Genomic DNA, 12953 nt, shown 5'->3' with positions numbered 1-12953 from the left:
ATTACTCTAATTTCCTTTCATCAGAGCATGTTCTATTTCAGCGGTTCTCAAACTGCCGGTCGGGACCCCAAAGTGGGTCCCAACCCCATTTTAATGGGGTTACCAGAGCTGGCATTAGACTTGCTGCAGTCTGGGGCCAAAGCCCGAGCCTCACCGCCCAGGGACAAAGCTGAAGCCTGAGGGCTTCCCCCGTGGTTGGTGAGGCTCAGGTTACAAGCTCCCCACCTGGGGCTGAAGCCCTTCGGCTTCAGCTTTGGGCCCCCTGCCCAGGGCAGCGGGGCTTGGGCAGACTCAGGCTTCATTCCCCCCTCTCCCACGCCGGGGTCGTATAGTAATTTTTGTATAGAACAGGGTTGCAGTGCAATGAAGTTTGAGAACCCCTGTTCTATTTTACCCTACAATATGTTACGATCATGGCAGATCTGGCAGGAGTTTAACAAAGAATATACATTCAAAAATGATTTTTTAAATTATGGTCACTCATGATCTCTAACTACGATCAGCAAAGGCTGAATGTCAAAAGATTTGGAATCCTGGTTTGGATAAGCACCCTACCATTACGATGCCTACACAGTCTACAGTTGGCACTGTTGCATATTCAGCATCTGTCTCTGCACTGGTTGCAGTTCTGTGCTTTCTCCTAAGTCTAGGAAAATACTGTGGATACTGGGCCAACTTAGAATGGTGAATGTTGAGATTTTAAAGGCACCTGTTGTATCAGAACCTCTCAGGTCTACAGAGTCTCTCTCTGCAGTTCTCACAAGAAGAGGCTCCCCGAAGCATGAAATACATTTCATGCTTCAGTCTGACCTAGAAACACAGAAAGAGTAGTTTCTCTTGTGGCAAAATAAAGGAAGAAATATCTGATGCCTGAGGTCCAATTTCCACTGGCTGTTACTCAGTTTTTACTAATTCACTTGGCAAACACCCCCTGAAGGAGCTTGCCAGAGAGTCTGAGTGAAAACTGAGATTGTCTTAACTGGCAAACACCAAGCACATAGGATCAGTTCTGGTCCCCACCTCTGAGAATGTAAAGGCACCCCTGGCAGAGGAATCATTACATTTCCACTGGGCAAGAGATGGAAGGGATGTAGAAGTGACCTTAGAATGACCATGTCTGTAAAACTAAAAAGTGAATGAAAGATTATAAAAGGTCACAATAACCTATAACAACAAATGTTGATGGGAAAAGGTGCAAAAGGAAGGCAGAAAGACTGAATTCATCCAAACAAAAAAGGCCTATTGGAATAATTCATGGACTGTGTTAAGATCATGCTTAATAAAAAAAAAAAAAAAGTATGGGACCGAAAATCAATGGACCAAAATTGGTGTGTCAGAAATTAGGCTTAACTAGTGAACAAATTAATGAGGGGATAGGCCATTCCTCCTTTTTAGGATTCTTAAAAAGAAAAAGACTTTGGGGAAATTAGCAGAAGAACCTGATTGCAAACAACTACTGACAGAGACAGGAGAACAGCGAAGGAGCAAGTTTTACCATGATGGCTGCCACCTCCGCTGTCTCCTGTGACCCAGTGATCTACCATAATACTACTGGGCCTTTGTCATCCTGATTCTGAGAGATGTCCTAACCAGACCAGGCCAGAGAGCGGGAGCCAGATGATATCGCTACTTCCACCAGCTCAATCCCAACTGGGATGTGAGTCTGACTCTCTCTCTCTCTCTCCCACACACAGTCCTTTTCCTTCCATGCCTTGTTTCTTATCTTTCCTATCTCTCACCTTTTGTCTTGTCTAATAAGGGTCTGGCTTAGCTGACCAAGACTGTATATTTTGCAACACTGCTGTAAGCCTGTGACCAGAGTGGCAGATACAAGCAGTGCCCTAAATGACTCGATGCTGGTATGAGTTTGCCAGGTCTCAGAGTGGCTAATAAGACCATGTACCCTGCCTGTATATCTCCAGCAGCGAAGTTGCCACTAAAATTAATACCAGAGATGGAAGCTGCATTTTCTGTCTTTGCTGTTCTTTTCTCTCCCCTCTTGCGTATATTTGCCTTGTTTTGCCTTCTAGGATACAGGATTAAACTTTAACAACAGTTCCAGTTTCTCTCAACTAACTTCATCTCTCTTCCCCAAAAAGGCCAGTTATTGCCATATTTAATGCCATCTAAAAGACTGTCAAACAGGGGGATATTCCTTCTAAAGACTCTACAGCTAAAAGGAAAGGGAACCAGGGATGTTGTTAAAATGAAAACCTCATTTAATACTTTACATTTTAAATGTTTTAACGTTTTTTCCTTTTTTTCTCTATCTTTAATAAAAGGTAAAATGGATTTTTAATGGTGTGTTTGCCTTGGTACAAAGCAGGCTGTGGTCTCTGTTTACCAAACCGCAAATGTTGGACAGTGACTGTGTCATATTAACACCTTTGACTCTTTGGGGCCATACATTCCATCTAAATTAATACAACAGACCAAGCCCACAAAGCACAAAGCTTTAAGCTATATGTAGTCCTGCAACATCTCCCATGTCTTCCTTCCCCATCCTGTTATTTAACACTGACCTATTTATATAGCCAATTTCAAATACAACTGGGGGAACTCTATGCAGCACTGAGGGCTCTATCTGAACAAAAAAGTACATTTATCTTTTCAATAGTTTTATTCTTTGAATTAGAAAATAGTATCAAAAGTCAAACACTCAATAAATTTGTTACCTGTATATTTAATTATGTGTATTTAATTATGCTGAATGCCCATCATTTGCTGTTACAGACTAACCTGCTACCACACTGAAACCTGTCATCATTATGCTAGTATAAGTTTAGTGTCAGGGAGCCTACAACTTTTTAAATGGGTGGGTTTTATTTCAATTGCAATTTAAAGACATAAAATAAATACAAAAATGTAAGGAATAGTGGGGAAACAATTAGACACCCTCTCCCTCCAGTAATGCTGAAAAACAGATCCAAGTGGTGTTCAGTTCAAGCTGGTTTTAATATCACTCCTACGTCACACATGTTATTGAATATCCAAGAGTTAACATGGCCCTAATTTTCTTCAACTTTTTTTTACCCTACATATATTTCCTCAGGCTCTCCAGAAAACTACAGAGTAGGAGAAAAATCACAGTAGTGTTAACTGCCAACGTTGGTGAGAGGGGTAGATATCCACATTCAGTTGGGAGATTTCCCACTACGCTGTCTACTGAATTATAAATTATATAGCAAGGCTGAGGGTGGAGAGGTGGTGGGTACAGTAGGAGTAAGCATTAATCTTAGTTTATAAGACTCAATTCGGCAAGATTCTGAACAAAGCACTGAGCACCATCACCACCTACTGAAGTCAGTGGGAACTGAGAGCACTCAGCACCTTGTAAGATATAGCCCATAGTTACGTTTTGTCCAAGAGTGAGGTGTTTTTGAAATGTCATGTGCCCTCCTCTCCCAAGCAAAATAAGAAAAGGTGCTAGAGAAGGTATAGCTGGGAGAATGATCTACAGATCAGCAGTGCAGCCATCTTTGGCCTGAGACCAGCATTCCTGATTGCTGAGAACTTTGTGATGCTGCCAGCATGAGCATATTCATGCCTATCTGAATTACACTCCTTTAACTGTGCATTAAAGATTTACATCTTTAAATTGGACGTTATCCTCCACACTTAATCTCTGTTGCAGGTTGGCTCCCAATTCCCCAAGGCACTTTAATTGAAAAAGAAAGATGATTGCATTTTATTTATGCATGCGTATGGGGATGGCTTTGGCGCCGCGTCCCAGGGACGAGGAAGGGGATCAGCTAGACATAACATTATGCTGAGTGTTGTTAAACAACAGACTCTGGGTGGAATATTCCTTCACTTTTAGCAAGACTAAAATCTCGTTGGAAATTGCATTTGTGTAAGAGACGTAGAGGCAGATCCTCAGCTGGTGTAAACTGTCATCGCTCCATTGACGCCATGGAGCGATGAGAATTTACACCAGCTGAGCATCTGCCCCTTAAGATCAGCCCTGAAGGAAAAGATGCAAACAAGGCTTATAAGCTTTAAGTACCATGCAGCCATTATCCAACTAGCAGGACAGTTAAATAAGACCAAAGTACTGTGATTACATCTAACCATAATTTGGGCCCGATCCCCAAAACCTCCCACATGTAGAACTCCTCCTGGAGTGAATGGCATTGGATATGGAGTCTTTGAAGGATCAAGCTTGTACCTCAGAGTGAAAAATCCATGCAGAGCCTGGTGAACGTCTCAGAAAGAGTCAGAGAGCAACAGGGGACATTGGGGTCTCAGTCCTGCTCTCAGAGAGTCATTTTCACATATGTTGGTAAATCATCTTCTACACAGCAACTGATTTTACAAGCTCTGAGGACATGGTCAAGCTCTTAGAGAGGTGATTTGTGGACTGAGCCTTAAAAGAGAAATCATAAACTGTGCTTTTGGTTTTCAAACACTATCAGTGGGACGAGGCAAGAGAAGCAAATAAAAGGGGGGAATGCTCCCCCCTGCAAAAGACTAAGTCCAAACTCTTTGAGCTATTCAAGAAAATGGGTGGGGAGTAGGAGAGATGGGGGGAAACAGTGCAGAAAGCATCCACACAGTCCTTTTCAAAGCTTCACTGGTTTTAGGTGTTTATGCTAGTTTATAAGTCACTGACACCAGTCAGGAAGCAAATGAGTTAATAATAATAATGTGTATTTGTATGTATAGACATCCGTAATTTATACAAATATTGGAACTTTTAAAATTAAAATAAGAATCATAATAATAAAAATAATATATGGTTTGATTGTGAATTCAATAAGAGTTTTGCCACAGATTTCAAATGGTAAAGTGATTACGTGCCCCATTTTTACCAGGTCAGTCCTACTTTTTCATATGATGGTCTCTATATCCCAGGAACTTCTTTGAGAACAACTGAAATGTCCCAGTTTTTAATGTCAGCAATCAAAACATAGGCTTTGGGGGGTTTTATAAGTACAGAATTATAGTTCAAAATGTAGCATTACAGCAAAGAGAATTTGCTCTGTGTTTACAAGAAACAAACAGACTAATTGAATGAGGGTTCAGCATGACAAACAGTGTTTGGAGGGAAGAGGAAAGTTGAATGAGTGTAGACCCCCCCCTCAAAGCTGTTCTGTTGCTCTAAGCACTTGTCTACACAAACACATAGTTCCCAGCAGGCTGTGGTGTGAATCTACCCCGCGCTAACTTGTCACGGTGTAACTGTTCATATATACCCTCCTGATGCACATTAACAGTCCGCTAATGCACTTTGATCTAGTCCAGTTTCAAAGAGGACTAGATCAAACTGTTAATGAGGATCAGCAGCGTGCACATGAACAGTTAGACCGTGGCAGTCTAGTGCGGGTAGATTCACAGCTTGCCGCAAACTAATTGTTCATGTAGACAAACCCAAAGTGAAGGTTAACCATGTTTGTTTAGTGTTTCAAGCTTAAAATAATTCAGAACACTAAGGGTGAAATCCTGGCCCTGTTGAAGTCAGGAGTTTTGGCATTGACTTCCATGGGGGCAGGATTTCACCCAAAGAAGCAAGACAGGACCATAATGCCCTACATTGAGGGAGGATTTCAAAGTGCCTGGGCTTCACTGTTCTCCTGTGATGCAGGGAAATAGTGTTCCTCCATTTTACATATAAAAAGGTTGAAGCACAGAAAGATTCTGGGCTAGATCCTGCTCCATTTACTTCAAAGGGAGTTATCCTATTAACTTCAACTGGAGTAGAACAGGGCGCCTATGCCACATATCTCATGTCTATGGTAGAGCTGGAAAACAAATTCAGGACTTCTGACTCATACTCCAATGCCTTAAATGCAAGACCACTGTTCAGCCCTTCCTTGTTGAGCCTATAGTAAGATGTGAAACACCGTGCCTGTCTCATTGTGAAGGGCTGGGTATCCAATCTACAGACAGGTTAACTACAGTACTGAAGTGACAGAATCTCTTCAAAGCATATTTCAGTTCAACACACAGAGAGACAAAGGTTTGTGCTGACTCACTCATCACTAATATAGCAGAGACATATATAAAGGCATTATCCATTAGGATAGCATGCTTGGTTTTTCTCAATAGTTCACATAAACTGCCAGTGGTTTCATGATCTCCGTGGTCCTTGTTGACATGAACAGGAATCACAAATGTAACACATCACCACTATAACATCTCAGTCTTCCCATTTAAAAGCACACAACTGGGAACAGGTTACTCTTCAGTCAAACTCGTGCATTGTAGTTTTCTTTATTTACTATCAAAGTCTCAAGTTGATTTCAGCATCACATTCAGTTCTCAGTTGCCCTGAGTATTGTAACCTCCCACAGAGCTATGACCTTATCCTCCTGGTCATCTTCACCACTTGAAAATGGCCAGAACCTTGATCTGTTTTTTCTCAACAGGAAGGATTTTCCCTTAGATCAGTAAATGATTAATGTTTGTGAATTATATTAAACTTCAGAGAGAATGAGAGGGAGAGTTCAAGGACCTCCCACCAAAATATCACAGTGCCTTACCAACATTTGTTAAAAGACACTTTCATCAGTATTACCTTTAGCACTCCAATTACAGCTGGTGGGTAGCTCAGGCCAACCATATTTGATGTCCGTCTGTACATTCTACCAAAATAAAATAAATAAATGAACAGAGAAACAAAATAGAAAACCAAAGATTAATTTGAGTTCTTTTCAGGAGACATCATTTATTCAAGAAAAACGGATTGCAATTCTTCTTTCATCCTTCCCTGTACATATCCTCCGTATCTTTATTAGAGTCCTAAGGATGACCTCAATTTTCCTCATTTTACATCCTTCCCACTCCACGACACATACTAGGGCCACAGTCTTCCTGGACAAATAGAACCAGATGGGATTTCACTCAGCATCTGCCTCATCTTGATCAAGCAGAGGAGCTGCTCTTCAGCAATGCAAGACTTTCCTATTCTCCCACAATAACTGCATCTTCAACCCTCTCAGTCCTTGCTGGCCCAGGGCAGAATGCATTTCAAGATAGAGCTTCAGTAAACATATCAAGTCTGTTGACTGGACTTATTCAGCGCTTGTATGGTACAGCTTTTCCTGCCGATTTACTTTGTTTTTTAAAACAGCTCCATACAGTCTTGTGTTGTTTGTGTGTGCAGGTGTGTGCAAAGGGGGTAATCAGAAAAGCTGGGTAAATAATTTGATTTTTTTTTTGGCTTGTTGGCAAGTCCAAAACCTCAAAATAAATGTTTGCTTTGGGTTGAACCAAAAGTGAATTAAAAAAAAAATCAGTGAATTAAACGTCAAAAAAAATGTAAATTTGGGTCAAATGAAATACTTTGTTCAACAGAAAACTAAATGTGTCAGTTCAGTTTTGAGCATATTTCATGTTTTTGAATTTTTAAAAAATAAAATTTAAGGAAATTGCGAAGCAAAAAGTCATTTTGAACCAAAAAAAATCATAATGCTTTCCTCTGAAAACATCGAAACAAAATGTTTTTAATTTTACTGAATATGTTGTTTTTTCTCTAAACAAACAGCTTGGTGAAACCAACACAAAATCACAAAACATTTCAGTGTTGTCAAAGCTACATTTTTCACTGAAAAAAGTTTAGGACAAAAGATTTTGCCCAGCTCTAGTAATTAGCACCTATGCCCTGATTCGGCAAAGCACTTGAGCATGTGTTAAACCTGAAGTGTGTGCTCAAGTCCCATTGACTTTAATGGGTTTGTACAAGTGCTCAAAGTTCAACACATGCTTAAATGCTTTGCTGAATAAGGCTATAGGTGCAGACTGCACTCTTTTCTACATGTAACCAACATAAGACCTAATGGAAATACATGTATACAGTTATTACCAGTGACAAGTCTACTATACATGATTTCCCAGGCTTTTGGTAAATGAAATATTTCAATAACCAATAATAGTTTAATACGAATTTCAAAAAAGCAATTCAAAAACATTCACAGAATGTTGAAAAAAAAAATGGGCTAGTTTTAAGACTTCTGAAATTAAAAGAACTTTGACATTTTGATTCCCCCCCCCCCAAAATATAGATTTTAATCCTTCAACCATCTCTGATCATGTGATTTAGGTAACTATCCATCAATTCTGAACAACAGATGGTAGAAAATGCAGTAATCCACTGACTATTTGTTATGAGCTGTTCATGAACAACACAGGCTCAAGTATGTTAATAAAAAACTACTTACTGAACAATTTCAAATAGTGAATAAATCTGTAAAAAGATCATTCAAAAACAGAAAAAAAATGCTAAATGAATTGAATACATTGCTTTCAACAGATAGTTTGGTGGTTGGTGTACATAGTATAGCTTGTCAAAGTGGTGAGAAAAGTTTTTCAAACTGAAGCAATGACAGGTGCACCCCCTTATCTTATAGACATCTGCTAGTGCTCTTAACACATGTACAACAAATTTCTGAATATTCAGAGACACTGATAGAAAAGAAGTTATAAATATGCAGGAAGAAACAATCATGTTTCTATGTGGCCTGTGGTATAATGGCTACCAAACATGTCTAACGGACTCTAGGTTAGACCATCAATGAAATTCTGATAAACACTATTGCTAACCTACTGTGACTGGAATGAACAACTCCTACTGAAATGTACTACACCTCTACCCCGATATAACGCGACCTGATATAAAACGAATTCGAATATAATGCGGTAAAGCAGTGCTCCAGGGGCGCGGGGCTGCGCACTCCGGCAGATCAAAGCAAGTTCGATATAACGCGGTTTCACCTATAACGCGGTAAGATTTTTTGGCTCCCGAGGACAGCGTTATATTGGGGTAGAGGTGTATATAAAACAAAATATTGTAGATACAACATAAAGAGTTCAGTTAAAAGTAACTCTTCAATACACTGAGAGCCAATTCAGCCCTACCATAAGTGCATTCAACTTCATTGTAGATAACTGGGATGTGCCTGCTTACACATTGTCTAAATTTGGCCCTGAGTATATTTCATATATGTGACTCCATATTCTGTTTTGAAGAAACAGAATGTCAGGGAAGGGAGGTTCCTCACTAAAGACAGGTGAAACTGAAAGTTGGATACAGGGCAGTCCTAATTCAAACAGCAAGAAGTTTTAAAAGGTTCAGACGTTTGAAATCAGGTTTGATCTAGCTCTAGAAGTGTGATTTGGTACAAGCTTCAGGAATCAGCAGTGGAGAAGACTGAGGGAGTTTCACTGGTTTAGAGGACTCCTCTGAGTTCTGAACCTTTAAACTGATTTTGGTCTGGATGATCTCAGTGACTCATGTAATTCAAGCCGGGAATGATGAGATACAGGTTTGGTTTGGTTTGATTTGATTTACATTAGCCACCTGTCCATCCTTTATACATTTTACTGGACCACAAAGGTGGAGTTACTCCAGGGACTGAATTGTCTGCCTTTGGTTAACCTCTTATCCCTATCATAGGAATATCTGAAGCCATATATTTTTTGTCCTCCCTTTGGCCCCTGAAAGCATACATAAAAAAAAAAAAAAAAAAAGAGGAAAAACCAGAATGGCACCAATTATAATATTAGATCCGTATTATGCTAATAGCGAATAAATACGTGAAGATTCCATTTATGATCAATTATTTAGTCCCAGTTTTCCAGTCCTTGCTCAGCTCTACGTAACAATAAAAGCAAAATAAAATAGTCTTCATTCAATATTAAAAATGCAATCTGTGATGCCTGACCAGCCAGTGGAGCAGAATAATTAAATCTTCCTTTACCTCTCCACGAATATACCAGCTTGCACTGCATGGACGATGCTCCTGAACCGGGGCTTTTCCTCGGACCTTTTAAGCATCATCCCCATCTGCCGCGTGAAGGTGGAGGCCAACCAATCCCGGACCTCAGAGGGCACGGAGTCTGACTGAATATCACTGAGCTCATCTTCTGTGTCCAATAAACGCCTGAAGGGGAGTGGAAAAATGGGTAAATAGAGGGCTCTTAACACAGGTTTATAACATCTCATACACACTCTAATTAAAGCAGTTGTTAAAAATTCACTCTTTTTTTTTTTTGGTAATCCTAATGGAACACATTTTTGACAATCTATAACAGATTGTTTATTTTCTTGGATAGCCACATGCCAGATTGTGAAGCTCACTCCCAGGCAGATAAACAAGAGAATCAGCACACTGAAACAGAGCTCCATTACTCTCCCATGATTTCTCATCTTCAGCTTTCCAGTATTCACAATCCCCATTTTGTCATCCTTTTTAGCTGGGTGAGATTTATAACATTTCCAAATAACAATCAGATAATTACTTCCTTTTAAGTTTTGGAAATTTTGCCCAAGACGCTTCTGTAGACGTACATTTAGTTCTGGTGAAACGAACTGACATGATAGATTTGCCAAATCTATTTATGCACATGTCAATGGGTAGAAGCAGAAGTGTGAACAACACCCCACCAGTTTGCCTCAAACCTGACATGGATGGCTACCTTAAGAGGATAGTTCAGATCTTGGACTCTCATCTGAGAATGACAGCAACTGTGCCTACTGTGGACGCCATTAGACCAGCAGTTTCCCAATTGATATGTAAATTACAACTTAATTTGAGTGGTACAAAATATCAATACACAGGTGTCATTAACTCACCTAGTTTCATCAATGTACACTGATTCAAGTACGGTAGCTGCATATTCCAAATTCTTTTTTAGGTCTACAACCGAAGCCTCTCCTCTCTCTAATTGCTTTACCAAAGACCGCAACCTAAGAGAGGAAAACAAGAACCTGGTTAGCACTGAGAGAAATGGGTTTGAGATTGAGTAGCAGTTCAAAATACAATCTGACATAAAACATAACCTCAAATATTGTCAGATTAAGATCCTTTGAACTTGGAAGATCCAGCAAAATTCCTTAGTACTATCTTCACAAGAAAACAAATACACTTTTGATAGTTTGAAGACCCCTGTCCATGTAAAGATCACAAAATACTTTCCTTCTTGAGAGATCGTTATACATTTAGGCATAGTCTACACTGAAAGTTTAGGTCGACAAGGCTATGGCATTCAGGGATGTGAAAAATTCACACCCCTGAGGATCATAGCTATGCCAGCATAATCCCATAGCATAAACACAGCTAGGTCAACAGAAGAATGCTTCTGTCAAGCTAGCTACTGTAGCTCGGCGAGGTGATGTTCCGACAGAGACGGAAGGACACCTTCTGTTGCTGTAGGCTGCATCTACACTACAGAGTTATGCCGGCATAGTTATGGCACCATAGTTTGGGCCTGTAGTGTAGACATGGCCCAAAGCACAAGGGCCTAATCCTATGAGATACGTACTAACGTCTCCAACCCCCATTGAAATCAATGAGAACGGAGGGTACTCAGCACCTCACAGTAGCATCCAAGATACAGCAGTTTCACATTATCCTTAGAAAGCGCAGTAACTCCACTGAGTGGTATCTGTTGACAAATACTGTCTTTTTGTTGCAGACCAGTGTAGTATCAAGTAGCATATATTTTGGAAATGTTACTACATAAACACCAGAAAGGTTTAGGATTGCAACACTTAATGGTCTTATTACAACACAAACGTATCCCCAGTTTATGTACTCTATACTTAACATAGCCAACTGACATTTTTCAAATGAAAAACATTTTACTGAAAAATGGCTTTTTTCAAAAATGTAACTGTTTGTTTATTTTTTTAAGTTTTCCATGTTTAGTGCAATACAAAACCAAAAATATTTTAATTTAATTTTTTTGAGGTTTTCTTTTCCCTCTGCCTGCTTTCTCCCCTTCCCTTCTTTTTCACTGGAATATTGGAAAAAAAGATTTTTAAAAGGGTGGTGAAGAGGAGATGGGAAAAAATTAAAAAGAGTGAGAAATGGGGAGAAAACACCAAAAGTTTTAAAAAGCCAAATTTTTTCAATAAAAAAAATCATAATTACATTTCAAATAAGTGACAAGTTGTTCCTTTTCAAAACTTGTGGGGAAATATTTCCATATTTTTTGTGAAAAGTCTTCAGCACTTTTAAACAAACTCTAATATTAAAATATTACATTTTAACAGTCTAGGGCTAAATCACGAGTTACAATGTGTCCTGGGCAAGGTACAAAGCAATTTAGAGAGCCACAGTATCCCTCCTGGTTTTCCCAATGCTCTGGGGAAGGGAGTAAACTGCATTAGCCCCATGTATATTGTCAGGGCTCAGGAACAGCCAGTATGAATATATATACCATAGCAGTACCTCTCTAGAGCTGCTGCCTTGTTCTCCAGAATCTCAACTTTCATTTAAAAACATTAAGTCTCTAGCTTCTATGGTTGTAAAGTAAACATCTAAATGTGAACAAAGCATAACTGATGCAGAGATGTCTACCTGAGCCTGCAGAAAGCCTAGAATAATAGCTCTGAGAGTTGTGAACTGCCCAATTCATCTCAGTAACAGTATAACTCAGCTGCCCAGTGATCATTTGAATGTCAGCACTGTTTACTATTTCATTCCTCAGGTAAGAAAGAAGATGAAGGGTCCTTGATCTGCATAATTCACCGTGCATGTTGGTAACACAAGTGGGTGGCATTTTTGGGTGCACAAACACTTCTTTTTTCCCCTAATGAAGGAGTCAAGCCCAAGGATCTGTTGTGATATCTGGGCTACAAATTTACTGTAACTGTGAGCTCAACTGTGAAAAGTGAGTGAAAGTTCATACGTGGCCCAATAACCTATAACAATAAATGTTGATGGGAAAAGGTGCAAAAGGGAGACAGAAAGACTGAATTAGTCCAAAACAACAAGGCCTACTGATATAATTTAAGGACTGTGTTAAGATCATACCTGGTAAACAAGAAAAGTGTGGGACCAGAAATCAGTGTACCCAAACTTGTATGTCAGAAATTAGGCCTAACTGGGAGACAAAATCATGAAGGGATGGGCTACTTCCATCCGTCACTCCTTTTTGGGGGTCATTGAAAGAAGAGACTGTGGGGGAAAGCTAGCTACCGCAACACTGGCTGACTGAAAGAAGTGAAA

The 12953-nt window shown here is 39.7% G+C and overlaps 1 protein-coding gene across 2 annotated transcripts in view; it reads right to left on the bottom strand.

Moving 5' to 3' along the window:
- Positions 1-12953, bottom strand: part of PDE1C (phosphodiesterase 1C) — a 441585-nt gene that overhangs the window by 107745 nt on the left and 320887 nt on the right. For both annotated transcript variants that reach the window (XM_065398465.1, XM_065398466.1), the window contains 3 exons: positions 10574-10687; positions 9699-9881; positions 6518-6584 (listed from right to left, as the gene is read on the bottom strand). In XM_065398465.1, coding sequence (XP_065254537.1) covers positions 6518-6584; positions 9699-9881; positions 10574-10687 — 364 coding nt within the window. The remainder of the gene's footprint in view (positions 1-6517; positions 6585-9698; positions 9882-10573; positions 10688-12953) is intronic.

This window comes from Emys orbicularis, chromosome 2, assembly GCF_028017835.1.
Source record: "Emys orbicularis isolate rEmyOrb1 chromosome 2, rEmyOrb1.hap1, whole genome shotgun sequence".
Classification (NCBI taxonomy): domain Eukaryota; kingdom Metazoa; phylum Chordata; order Testudines; family Emydidae; genus Emys; species Emys orbicularis.
The sequence above is the reverse complement of the archived record's forward strand: the minus strand, read 5'-3'. Positions and strand labels throughout refer to the sequence as shown.